This window comes from Urocampus carinirostris, chromosome 1 (assembly GCF_059441175.1).
Source record: "Urocampus carinirostris isolate Australia breed hairy pipefish chromosome 1, RoL_Ucar_1.0, whole genome shotgun sequence".
In the NCBI taxonomy this organism is placed as follows: Eukaryota; Metazoa; Chordata; class Actinopteri; order Syngnathiformes; family Syngnathidae; genus Urocampus; species Urocampus carinirostris.
The window spans coordinates 70,037,370-70,050,644 of record NC_142349.1 but is presented as its reverse complement, the minus strand read 5'-3'; the positions used below and the strand labels follow the sequence as shown (position 1 = coordinate 70,050,644).

Genomic DNA, 13,275 nt, shown 5'->3' with positions numbered 1-13,275 from the left:
GTCGCCAGCTTGCTCGGGTGAGAAAGTGCGGTGGCTGGAAAGTTGTGCTGGCACCCACGGGAAATAAGAAGAGACGGGAACAGGTGCAAGGGAAGGTAAGGAAATTGATGCTATCACACCTTTCGTAGCCAAATCTAAATTGTAATCGGTGCCTTGGTGCGATAAAGGGAGGGAGATGTTACTCTTAAATTTATTTTAAATAAATAAAACAAGATGAAGTTATAATTGAATTTCTGTATGTGTGGGAGTGTTATATAAATGTGCGTATTGTATGTTATAACAAAATACTTGGACGATGCATCCATTTTACCTATTTGGAATTTCAAAATGGCCGTGAGCAATCAAACGTGGAACTTTACTGGTGGTTTGTATTTTTCCTTTGATAACCCTGCACTCAGGTTCCCTCTCTACCACTCTCTCTCTCCCCTTTCTTTTCTTTTTCACTTGAGCTTAGCATATTTGTGTCAGGAACCAGAACAGGATCGGGACCCAAACGCGTGACGTCCTCACATAAGCATTTCATTTTACGGGAAATGGGGTGTCATGCACGTTAGGCAGCAATCTGGCGTGGAAAGACAGGAAGCCAGAGAAGGACGAGATCGATTCTAATTGCCCGAGCAGATATCTGACGGATGGGGTCGATACCGGACAGGAGGGGACAGACAGGACCGATAATTAAAAAGGATATCAAAATAAACAGGACAAACTAGACGGGACCGGAAACTGGAGAAAATAATAAACGGGACAAAAACAGACGGAAACTAAACTGGAACCCAAAAACGGGAACAATACCGGACTGGAACAAAAACTCGAGAAAATAATCTCATCTCATTATTAGCTGCTCCGCTTATCCTCAGTAGGGTCACGGGGGTGCTGGAGCCCATCCCAGCAATCATCGGGCAGTGGGCAGGGGACAGAAAAAAATAAACAGGACAAAAATAAACGGGAACGAAACAGCAAACTGATATTTAACAGGACAAAATAAACAAGAACAATACTGGACAGGAAATACCAACAGGAAAACAGGACAGAGTCATATCCACGTCTTGCGGGGCAGAGGTTCGTTGGCAGACTGACAAAGGAAAAATGAGAGCACTGAGCTTAAAAAGACGGAAAGCCAATCCGTCAATGAGCCACATGGGTTGGGCCGATTGGGCGCCATGGCAACCGTGACCATTTGGTCATAAATGGTGTAATTTTCCTTATCACAGCTGCAATCACTATTTCCCTCATATCACAACCCTTCCTCGTAACTATTCAACTGACTGTCTTATTGGCTCAGTGCTCATTTGGCGTCTTCCATGTCACATCCCAAGCACTCATGTCTTTGCGTATTATTATTTCTGTGAACCGGACCCTTGCCTACTCATCAAAATTTCGAGTACCTTCTCATGAACTCTTGGCCTGTGGCCCTCAAAGTTTTAACTTTCTAGAAAACCAAACCATTGCCTGCATCTTGGTCCACGATTGTTGTCTCGCTACATGGGTGATAAGAATGAGTGGAGAGGTGTTATGAAAGGATAGTGGGATGTTTGGACGTGTTCTAAGGGTGGGCAGGGGACCTGTATGATGCGGCAGGGGTAAATCAGTGAAAGCTGTCGGTCCCTTCTGTTGAACAGAAGAGTGTGTTGTGTCACCCTGACCTGAGTCAGCTTTCTTGTGTCCCATTTCATCTGGAAGGACGAAAAGATGATCAACTTGGGTGCCAATGTGCTTAACTTGTTTGGGTGTTTGGGCATTTAGGTTGGCCATGGTCCAAAAATGTTTCTATGAGTTTTTTGATATTTTGTTTCCCCTTTTTTATTGTCTTTGTTTTTGTATGTGTCTTGCTGTCGGTCACCCCTCTCGAGGGATATGACCAGGGTAGATAGATAGATTGATCAGTTTTCTGCACTGCACTACAGCACCACCTTAAGTGGGTTTTTGCTAGGTGGCTTAGTGATGCGCAACGGTTATCGGACCAATGAAGGGCAAATATAGCGTCAGCTATTAGCCAGATAAATAAAATAGACCTGGACATTAGTTTTCAAACCACTTAATAATATTAAATTAGCCAACAAAACTTAACATTTCCATTCCTCATCATAATATATATATATATATATATATATATATATATATATATACATAATATTTTTCGACGTAGCACAACCTAGCCGCGTATCCTTGCTTTGTCATACTTGCATGGAAGACATCGGCTAAGATCAGTCGCATGGGACTTTCACGGTTGCCATGGTGCCCAATTGGCCCTGCCCGTGTGGTGCCAGCTGCAGCTTGTTGACAGATTGGCTCCCTGTCAGTATTTAAACTCTGTCCTGCCAGTCCCCTTTTGTCGGTCGGTCTGCGAATCTCTGTTTTTACACTGCCTGTAATGTTTTTTGCTCCTGTTTGTCTCCCGCTACAATCTGTTTTGATCTCGACCACATCTGCTCTCCCGTCCCGAATCACGATCCGTTTTTGATCTAGACAGCATCTACTTTCCTCTCCCGGCTTTCGACTTGTTTCCGATCCCGACCACGTTTTTGCTCTTCTATCCCGGTTACTGACCCGTTTTTTTCCATTTCCGACGCTGCCATCGCTCGCCACGGAAGTATCACTTGTGTGTTCAGAGCGACCTGCCTCCGACCTGCAATCCCTGGATCGTGGAGCAACCCTCTCCCTTTGTTCTAATGTAACTTGTGAGAAATGTTACGCGAGTTGGTCCTGTTTCCATTCTGGTCCTGACAGGGACATACTGTGTACAGACTGTTGTGATTGTACAAGCTTATGCATTTTAGTAATTACATTGAGTTTAGTTTTATTTATATACTATTTTTTGTTCCAGTTCTGCGATTGTATTTATGTATGAATGCCGATCAAGTTTGATTCAACAAATAAAAGTACAATGTTTTTTTTTTTTTTTATTTACTTAGAATTAAAATTAAATTGTTATTCAAGCCTGTGTCTAATGAAGTCCGTTTTTATGACTGCGCATTTAATTTTAGTGGCCTTCAATTAAAAGCCACGGGAAGTCAAGCAATAGCAATCATAAACTGAGAGCTCGTTTTGAAAGAGAGAACAATTGAGTTTAACATTACTAATTAATAGCATCCAAAACCCACTGTCATCTTTGACTATTGTTTTCACATTGTAATCTGTGTATTGATTTTTCCGGCTTATTTAAAAAAAAAAACATAAATTGTTGATGTTTTGATATTAAAATGTGTGACTGCATAAGTAGTCATTATTGTATTAAGTCTTCATGTGGGGCGGCAGTAGCTCAGGAGGTAGAGCGCTCGTCTTGGGATCAAGGGGTCCCAGTTCGAATCCCGGCTTGTCCGTGTTACATGTCAAAGTGTCCTTGGGTAAGACACTGAACCCCTAATACCCCCAATAAGCAGGTCAGCGTCTTACATGGCTGCAATACAAGGCCGCTATTGGGAAATGTGAAGCACATTGTAAAGCGCTTTGGGAAGTCATTGACTTGAAAAGCGCTATATAAATTCAGATCATTTCATTTCATTTCATGTATACAATGACTAAATTTTGTGCAGGCTTGGGGAGTAACGGAATACATGGAACGGCAAAAATGATGTTGGGAAGATGTTTGGATTTATTTTCATTTTGTTTCTGTCGCATTTTATGTTAGTTTTGCCGGAGATCAAAGAGATCAAAGCCGGGAGAGAAAGCTTACCACGTGATGCGAGTCATCATTTTATTCATAATTAGTTTGTTTTGTCTTTTATTAGCATACCGTAAATTCCGGACTATAGAGCGCACCTGATTATAAGCCGCACCCACCACATTTAAACAAGTAACACAAACACAAAATTAACCCAAACTCGACTTCAAGTCCCGCGATTGAAACTAAATGTCCTTCATTAAAGTCCACAGTCCAAAAATCACAGCCGGCAAAATGAACGGAAAATGATACCCGTACTTAAGGTTTGATGCAGACCTGCAGAGTCCAGGTCCCGTTGAAAGTAATCCAAGGAAAAAAATGTATATTTCCAAACGTAAGGGTGGGAAAAATATATCAGATGAACACATTTACTCACGCAACTCCTTTTCCTTTGATTAACTTTTTACCCCCTCTTCTTTCCTTGTCTGTCCCTCACCTTTAGCGGTCCCGACTTTAACTCGGCACCCCGCGTTTGTTCCGCCCCTCCTTTTCCGTTCACCGTGCAAAACATATCAGAATAAGTGTCTAAAATAAGTACATTATAAAAATATACAGTTGCAAATACATATTATACATGGGTTACACATATTCACAAAGAAAGACGGTACACCGAGAGAGTTTTCAAAGCTTTAATAATAATAATATAGCTTTGACAGGGCAGTTAATGGTAGCAACACTCGAGCGCCGCTAGCGACCGTTAGAAAAATTACATAAATTGGCCACATCACTGAATAAGCCGCAGGGTTGAAAGTTAGGTAAAAAAGTAGCGGCTTATAGTCTGGAATTCACGGTATTTGGTATTGGAGAAATCCAAAAGTAATTGAAAGTAATCCAGTTAAAGTAACCCTACCCAACCCTGTATATAATCCTCTACTAATCACTATGGTCACAATAAACAATTGATTTATAGTATGCTGTGTAAAAAATGGCCAGGCTATGAACTCTCTAACGCATGTGTGAAGCCTGAGGCTCCACCGGGAGTTGAACGCTTGTCAGCTTTCATGAGACATTTATGTGATACTTTGACCAATTCTGACAAGGTGGTGGTGCAGCATGTCACTTATTGAGCTATAAAACAGCTTGGGGCCAGTGCCTATACGTCCTCCCGCCATCTTTCAACACGGATACAGGACCACACTGAGTAGTCAAATGTCATATTCTGTTTTAATTAACTAGAATTTTACCATGTTTGTGGGGATTCACATTATTAGCTTTTTGAAAATTGTTGTTGAATTATCGTCATCATACATGGTTGGGTATATTACGCTGTTGCCCATGTTGTCATGATTACCGATGTGATGTACCAACTACCTCGGACTCTGATTGGCTCCCTGTCACTATTTATATCCAAGTCTTTCTGTTGCGAGTCCGTCTGCGAACCTCAGTTAACTCTAGGCAAGCTTTTCGACCCTGACTCACTCCTGTTTTTGCTCCCGTCCGTTTCCCGGCTTCGACGCGTTTTTTGATCTTGACCACATCTACTCTCCTGGCTTTTGAATCGTTGCTGATCCTGTCCTGACCCAGCTACTTACCCGTTTTTTCAGTTCCCCGACACCGCTATCGCTCGCCACGAAAGTGCCATTACAGCGTTAAGAGCGACCTGCTACCTCATGTGCGGTCCCTTCTCAGGGTTTCTTAATTTTCCTCATGTTGAGGTTTTTGAGTTTTTCCTTGCCCTCATGTAGGTTTTAGATCAGGGGATGGTGTGATAATAGTCTGTGGTTTTCAATAATCTGTGGCCTGTGCAGCCCTTTGAGACTCTTCGTGATTAAGGGTGATACAAATAAACATGCCTTGACTTGACTGTGCCCGCTCCTTTGGCGCCAACTACCTCGGACTCTGATTGGCTCCCTGTCACTATTTATATCCAAGTCTTTATGTTGTGAGTCCGTCTGCGAACCTCAGTTTACTCTAGGCAAGCTTTTCGACCCTGACTCGCTCCTGTTTTTGCTCCCGTCCGTTTCCCGGCTTCGACCCGTATTTTGATCTTGACCACGTCTACTCTCCTCTCCTGGCTTTCGAGTCTTTGCTGATCCTGTCCTGACCCGGCTACGTACCCGTTTTTTCCGTTCCCTGACTCCGCCACGCCACGGAAGTGCCACTACTGCGTTCAGAGCGACCTGCTCCGCGACCAGCAATCACCGGATCGTGTGTGCAATCCCTTCCCTTCTTCCAAGTCAAGTCAAGTCACATTTATTTATATAGCCCTTAATCACAAAAAAGTCTCAGAGGACTGCACAGGATTACAATGACACAATTACCTGATCTTAAACCAACATGCGGGCAAGGAACAACTCAAAACCTCAGCGTGAGGAAAAAGAGAAACCTTGAGAAAGGACCTCGCAAGTGGTAATCCCCCTTCCAGGATGACCAGGGTGAATTACATTTAGCATTACCATACACAAGCATAGTAAACACTAGGTAACATGTTGATAAAACTGAGAGAAACCTGACGCAAGTGGGTCCTGTCTCGATTCTGGTCCTGACACATGTTTGCCTGATTGTAATTGTATTCCAAATGTAACTCAAGCAATTTAAATACATAGTTCCCACGGACTAAATGACCCCATGGGGGACGGGACAGAGACGATCGATACCGGACACTGGAGACTCAAGCAATAAACCCGACAAGGCAGGACCGACGGAATCAATACCGGATACTGGATAAACGAGCAAGATACCGGACAGGTAGGAACAGACGGAACCGATACCAGGCACTGTAGACTAGAGCAAGATACGGGACAGGACAAGACAAACAGGATCGATACCGGATACTGGAGATTAGAGCAAGATACCGGACAGGACGAGACAGACGGGGTTAAAACCAAATACTGGAGCAAGGTATTGGACAGGACCAGACAGGCGGGATCGATACCGGGCACTGGAGACTCAAGCAAGATACCGGACAAGGCAGGACCGACGGAATCAATACCGGATAGACGAGCAAGATACCGGACAGGTAGTAACAGACGGGACCGATACCAGGCACTGGAGACTGGAGCAAGATACCGGACAGGACAAGACAGACGGGATCGATACCGGATACTGGAGACTAGAGAGAGATACCGAACAGGACGAGACAGACTGGATCGATACCGGACCCTGTAGATAGAAGCAAGATACCGGACAACGCAGGACCGACGGAATCAATACCGGATACTGGATAAACGAGCAAGATACCGGACAGGTAGGAACAGACGGGACTCATACCAGGCACTAGAGACTGGAGAAAGATACTGGACAGGAAGTGACAGACAGGACCGATACCGGATACTGGAGACTAGAGCAAGTTACCGGACAGGACGAGACAGTCGGGGTCGATACCGGACACTGGATACACAAGCAGGATACCGAATAGAATCAAAGTACACGTCTTGCAAGTGCAGAGGTTTGTTGACGGGTTGACAAGGAGTGAATGAGAGCACTGATTTTAAATAGGAGGGAAGCCAATCAGGCGACGAGCAGCAGCTGGCGCCAAACGGGCGGGCCCAAGTGAGGGCAATGTGACAGCTAATTTAATAATAGGAACATCATCTGCCATTTCACATCATAAATAGAGTTGTGTTAAAATTATTTTGGTATTCTATCAAACAAGAAAAACATAATTTTCCTTGGAAATAAGATGAATTTGCATTCTTATTGTGCATTTTCTAACCATGCTATTTGCACTGTGGTACCTTATATCTAATATAATTACTATACCCTTAATGGAAATTGTCAAAAGAGTTAAAACTCAAATAAAAAAACTTCTATGACAATATACTTTTTACTCATTTGACTTACCAGTGAGATATTCAGGGTCGGGCACTGGGTCTAGAAGTTCCTCGTGACACTGAACTTCTGTTGGCACAGATGCCACCACCATGCCATCTGGGAGCTGCTGCTCAATACCCCGAGCAAAGTTTTTTTGTCTGGAGAGTGGAGCAAAAAGCATATAATGAGTGAAACAGGACAATTGATACAATGATGGCAATACAAAACCCAATAATACCAGGCCTTGCAATTTGTCAGCACTCTTAAGTGAAGCGGTTCCACTTATAGCTCAATCCCAATACTACCCCTACCCCTCAATTTCACTACTTGCTAGAGTAAGTAAAAGCGCGTTCACGATAAGGATAAAAACGTCCTAACCACCCATGAAGTGTAGAACAAGGTGGCAAAATGAAGACATAGGACCCTGATCACCAAGTCAGGTCTGGAGTGCCCTAGCTTCTCCATAGCCCAACCAGCCATTTTGAACCAATTGTGGGAGGGAATGAATTAACGACATGTGTCTATGTTTTTATGTGTTTTGAAACATAAATTCAGCAGTGCTTGTGGGGAAGAATCACATGTGAAGCGCAGCAGGGTAGTCAGGCAGCGGCAGGCTTACTTATTTTGCAAGTTAAACACTACAGTTTATTTGGGTGACCAGGTTAATGTCATGATTACTGATGTGAATCAGCTGTGCCCACTCCTTTGGCGCCAACTGCCTCAGATTCTGATTGGCTCCCTGTCACTATTTATATGCGAGTCTTTCTGTTGTGAGTCCGTCTGCGAACCTCAGTTAACTCTAGGCAAGCTTTTTGACCCTGACTCACGCCTGTTTTTGCTCCCGTCCGTTTCCCGGCTTCGACCCGTTTTTTGATCGTGACCACGTCTACATTCCTCTCCTGGCTTTCGACTCGTTGCTGATCCTGTCCTGACCCGGCTACTTACCCGTTTTTTTCCGTTCCCCGACACCGCTATCGCTCGCCACGGAAGTGCCACTACCGCGTTAAGAGCGAGCTGCTTCTCAAAGTTTCTTCATTTTCCTCATGTTGAGGTTTTTGAGTTTTTCCTTGCCCTCATGTTGGTTCCAGATCAGGGGATGGTATGATAATAGTCTGTGGTTTTCAATAATCTGTGGCCTGTGCAGCCCTTTGAGACTCTTAGTGATTAAGGGTGATACAAATAAGCATGCCTTGACTTGACTCGACTCAAAGCTTTTTTTTAAGTAATACTATCATAACGTGAAATATCTTTGTGGTCTTTTGATCTTCACTGAACGACAGAGGCAGATGTTTTGTGCGACTCCAGAACACAAGAGTATGGGCCTTTGAAGAGATGCCAGCAAACATCAGAGTGGCTGTCCTGCTATCCTTCCATCTGTCCTCGATTCCAAAAAAAAAAAAAAAACACTCAAGGCCTAATAGCTCTCATTGTGATTTTTGTAAAAGGCACCAATGTCTTTCGACTTCATTTAGTAATGGCTGGACTTGTCACTGGTCAATATCCCCATGGTAACCAATGTCATTGAGTTTAGTACTATGGCAGTTTCTGAAACTCTTGACGAAATGTTGCTTGACACCAGGGCAGACAACAAGAGTTAATGATTGCTAATCAGAATATATAACAGAAAAATATTTTTAAATTAAATTTATTATAAATCTACTTATAACATTGTTTGCATGTATATGACATCGCTGTTTTCCATCTGCCATCAGTATCTACCTGTATTGACTCATCTTCATTCATGCAATGTTTGCCTTGCGTCGTCTGCTATGAGCCACGTGAACTCCCCTTGCCACCATGCTTTTAATGTATGTTTACGTTTTGTAGCGTCATCGACGTAGTTAGCTTCTTTTGAATATTTCTTCTGGGGCTGAGGTTTTGGCTTGATTTCTAACCACTTATCCATTTTTCTTGTGTTCTCTGCGTCTACTTTGGGAAATGATATGCAAATGCACGACCTTATAAGGGTCGGGAAAGTCTGGATGCACAAAGTTATTCGATGCAGCCTTCTGATTGGCTGCCGGGTATGCAAATTGCCAAACAAACCGAAATTGAAATCATAAAATTTCCAAACCGAACAAAGATTTCAAAATCCGAATAATACAAACATTTGTTTGAATAAAAATCGTTCATGTTTTTCTTTTTATTTTCTTTTTCTTGAAAAAGTTTTCGGCCACCCGGGCGGAGATGTTTTGTAAGTGGTACGCCCAGATGTTATTTCAAAATGTCACTGTTGCCATGGCAACCTATTGGTCCCTGCCGTGTGGCACCAGCTTCTGTCACGGTTGCCATTGCACCCAATTGGCCCCGCCCATGGACACCAGCTGCAGCTCGTTGACAGATTGCTCCCTGTCACTACTTAGAACGCTGTCCTTTGAGACGCCAGTTGTCGGAGCGTCTGCGAAACTCTGTTTTGACACGTCAAGCCCTGAGTATCTCTGTTTTTTCCTGTGTTTTTGCTCCTGTTTTGCTCTCGCAACGATCTGTTTGATTTTGACCACTTCCACGTTCCGAGCAATCTACTCCCCGCGACCAACGATCTCCGGATCGAGTTTGCGCTCCTTCCTCTTCTCCCCAATAAACTGTGAGTAACGTTACGCGAGTGGGTTCTGCCCTCTGTTCTGGTCTCTGACAAAGACACTGACTATGGTTTAATGATACGTTGGGAGCTCTTTATACGAGAACCTCTAAACACTAGAGAAAAAAATCTTAATCGCTCCGCAGAAGATGAAAAAATCTAGGTGACAAGCAGTCCCAGAGGCTACCACTAGAGATCGCTCAAGACCGCTCACTGCTCGTGACTGCTTACCACCAGTGTCAGCTTGTCCATTATTTGCAAGCAATCTACTACAGGACAAAAACAAAACAAAAAATGAGCAGTAAATTGTTTTGGGTGTACTGTACTTTTTTTTAAGTTGCTGTAACTTTAATTTTAAGAGTACAATAAGTGGTTGCTTATCATCAACAGGCACTCGATTTCATTCCTGTCATCCTATGCTATTATTTCCCCTTACATAAACCCAATTCAGCACATATTTACCCTCAGCAAGACAGTCCATAAAGATCAGGGAGACAAATTCAGCAAATTAAAATTACGGTGTCGTCTGCAAGCAGTGCCAGATATAAACCGGATTGTTTTTTTTTCTACTTTTTTTAATTCCTTTAAAAAAATCTTGTTGTGTTTATTTTTTCCGAGCTGTTACTTTTTTCTTTTTGTTCTTTATTAACTTTTTTTCCTAAATGTCTTTCTTTTCTTTTTTTTCTGGCTTTTTTCTAAATTTTCCTTCTTTTTTTTTCTCCCTTTTGTTTCTTTTTTTCTCAGCTTTTCACTACTTTTTCTTTTTTTTTTTTTTTTTTGTTCCATTCCCCCTTTCCTTTAAGTCATTTTGTGCATAATTTTACTTAATATTTGTTCATGTTGGGATTAAAGAAGCAAAAACAACCTGAAGAGCCGTTTAGGACCCGAAAGAGCCGGTTCCTTTTAGTGAGCCGAGCCGAAGAAACCGGTTCTCGTCATACTCTACTAACTTTACTCAACTTCGTTCGACTTCAAAATACCGCATTTAGGACACAACGTTGGGGTAACCCGTGTATTTTTACCTTCATGCACTGTAACTTTGACTTAAGTCGCTTCTTAATAAGTCATTTTGAGCCCTCATTTTTGTGAGCTGGCTAGATCTTCTTGTGCGCTGAGAATGTGCGAGCAGTGCGCACTTGCGCACGCGCACAGCTTAGAGGGAACACTGGTCCTGATCCTGTTCCCGTTCCTGACAATGATGTACATATACGTACACCTTCTTGGGACTCAATTTGAGTATTGTAACAATCCAAAATGCTCCATTTAACATGCTATTTACCTGAAAGTGGCCTTAAGGATTTGTCCAGAGGTACTCTCCTTGGTGTGATTGTTGTAGCCATAAAAAAGGTCTCCAAACACAGTCTGGTTAGCCGGAATGTCGGTCGCCTCCGCACAGTCGATCCCGTCTGAACAGACGTCGGATAACGGCAGGCATGATCTTCCATCTGGGCCCCGCTTGTAGTCTTCAATACAGCTATAAAACATTTAACAGTTTCTCGTTGTGCCAATTATTAACAACATGATGGTGTCCATGAAGACAGTAATAATAGTAGTTTACATAAACCTCGGATAGTGCAAATATCCATCCATCCATGCATTATCTGCACCGCTTATCCTCAGTAGGGTCGCGGGGGTGCTGGAGCCCATCCCAGCAATCATCGGGCAGTGGGCAGGGGACACCCTGAACTGGTTGCCAGCCAATCACAGGGCACACAGGGACAGACAATTCGCTCGCTCATTCACACCTAGGGACAATTTGGACCGGCCAATTCACCTGAAATGCATGTTTTTGGAATGTGGGAGGAAACCGGAGTGCCCGGAGGAAACCCACGCAAGCACGGGGAGAACATACAAACTCCGCACAGGAAGTCTTGTACCTCAGTGAATACTGGGCAAGCCTTTTCGACCCTAAATCCCACCTGTCCCGTTTTTGCTCCCGTCCATCTCCGGCTACGGCCCGTTTTGATCCTGACCACGTCTGCTCTTCCTTCCCGACTTATGACCCGTTTTTTTATCCTTATCACGTTTGCTCTCCCGTCCCGGCTTACAACTGGTTCCTGACCCCGACCACTGTCCCGTCTATCGACCTGTCATTCCGTCGTTGACACCGCCATCGCTCGCTACGGAAGATCCACTTACGTGTTCGGATCACAATCCGAGTACGAGAGAGACTTGCCTCCCGCGCCTAGCGAACACCGATTCGTGGGCGCAACCCTTCCTCTTTCCTTTAATAAAATTTGTGAGAAACGTAACGCAATTGGGTCCTTTTTCCGTTTAAGTCCTGACAAGATAGTACGTATGACCTATTCTATTTACAGGGTTGGGTAGGGTTACTTTAACTTGATTACTTTCAATTACTTTTGGATGACTCCAATACCAAATATGCTAATAAAAGACAAAAGAAACTAAATATAAATAAAATGATGACTCACAACAGGTGGTAAGCTTTCTCTCCTGGCTTTGATCTCTTTGATCTCTGGCAAAACGAACATAAAAGGCGACAGAAAGAAAATGAAAATAAATCCAAACAGCTTGCCAACATCATTTTTGCCGTTACTCCCCTGGACAAAAAATAGTAATTTTATTCATATTTAGTTTATTCTGTCTTTTATTAGCATATTTGGTATTGGAGTAATCCAAAAGTAATTGGAAGGAATCCAGTTAAAGTAAGCCTACCCAACCCTGTCTATTTATATACGTGATATCTACTATGGATATTGTTGCATTGCTCTGTTTTCACATTTTCATTTTGAACTGTCGGTATTTATCAATGTCTAGTTGTATACTGATAAATGCATTTATGTACAACTGCATTTTCGTCTTGGTCTTTTAAACTCACCCACAGAACATCTGGATGTTGTAAAGAGTCGGATCATCTTCGAGAGGGGCGAGTTGCTGCAGACAAAGTTGCTCACAGCCGCCGTTGAACCCGTCCGAGCAATCGATGCCGATGTGGTGGTCATAGCAACCACTCCCATCCTTCATAGGACTCAACCCTGGAGGGCACTGTTGGAAAACAGTAAGGACAATAGCATTCAGATTTATGTTTTGTTTTTTTGTATTTTTCATGGTATACAACAGACGTACATTTACAAAATAATCAACCAAGAGTACACAATTGTGTGCAGAAAAGAAAGAATATGTCACGACCAGAACGGAATCAGGACCCAAATGCGTAGCGGGCGGCAGTGGCTCAGGAGGTAGAGCGCTCGTCTTGGGATCAAGAGATCGCAGATCAAATTATTGTATTCATATTTAGTTTATTTTGTCTTTTATTAGCATA

General features: G+C 43.1%; 1 protein-coding gene across 5 annotated transcripts in view; it reads right to left on the bottom strand.

The window, feature by feature from the left end:
• The window catches only part of astn1 (astrotactin 1), a 542,394-nt gene that overhangs the window by 292,948 nt on the left and 236,171 nt on the right, over positions 1-13,275 (bottom strand). For all 5 annotated transcript variants that reach the window (XM_088349931.1, XM_088349940.1, XM_088349956.1 and 2 more), the window contains exons 13-15: positions 12,832-12,998; positions 11,272-11,466; positions 7,445-7,572 (exon numbers count right to left, since the gene is read on the bottom strand). In XM_088349931.1, the coding sequence (XP_088206057.1) occupies positions 7,445-7,572; positions 11,272-11,466; positions 12,832-12,998 (490 nt within the window). The remainder of the gene's footprint in view (positions 1-7,444; positions 7,573-11,271; positions 11,467-12,831; positions 12,999-13,275) is intronic.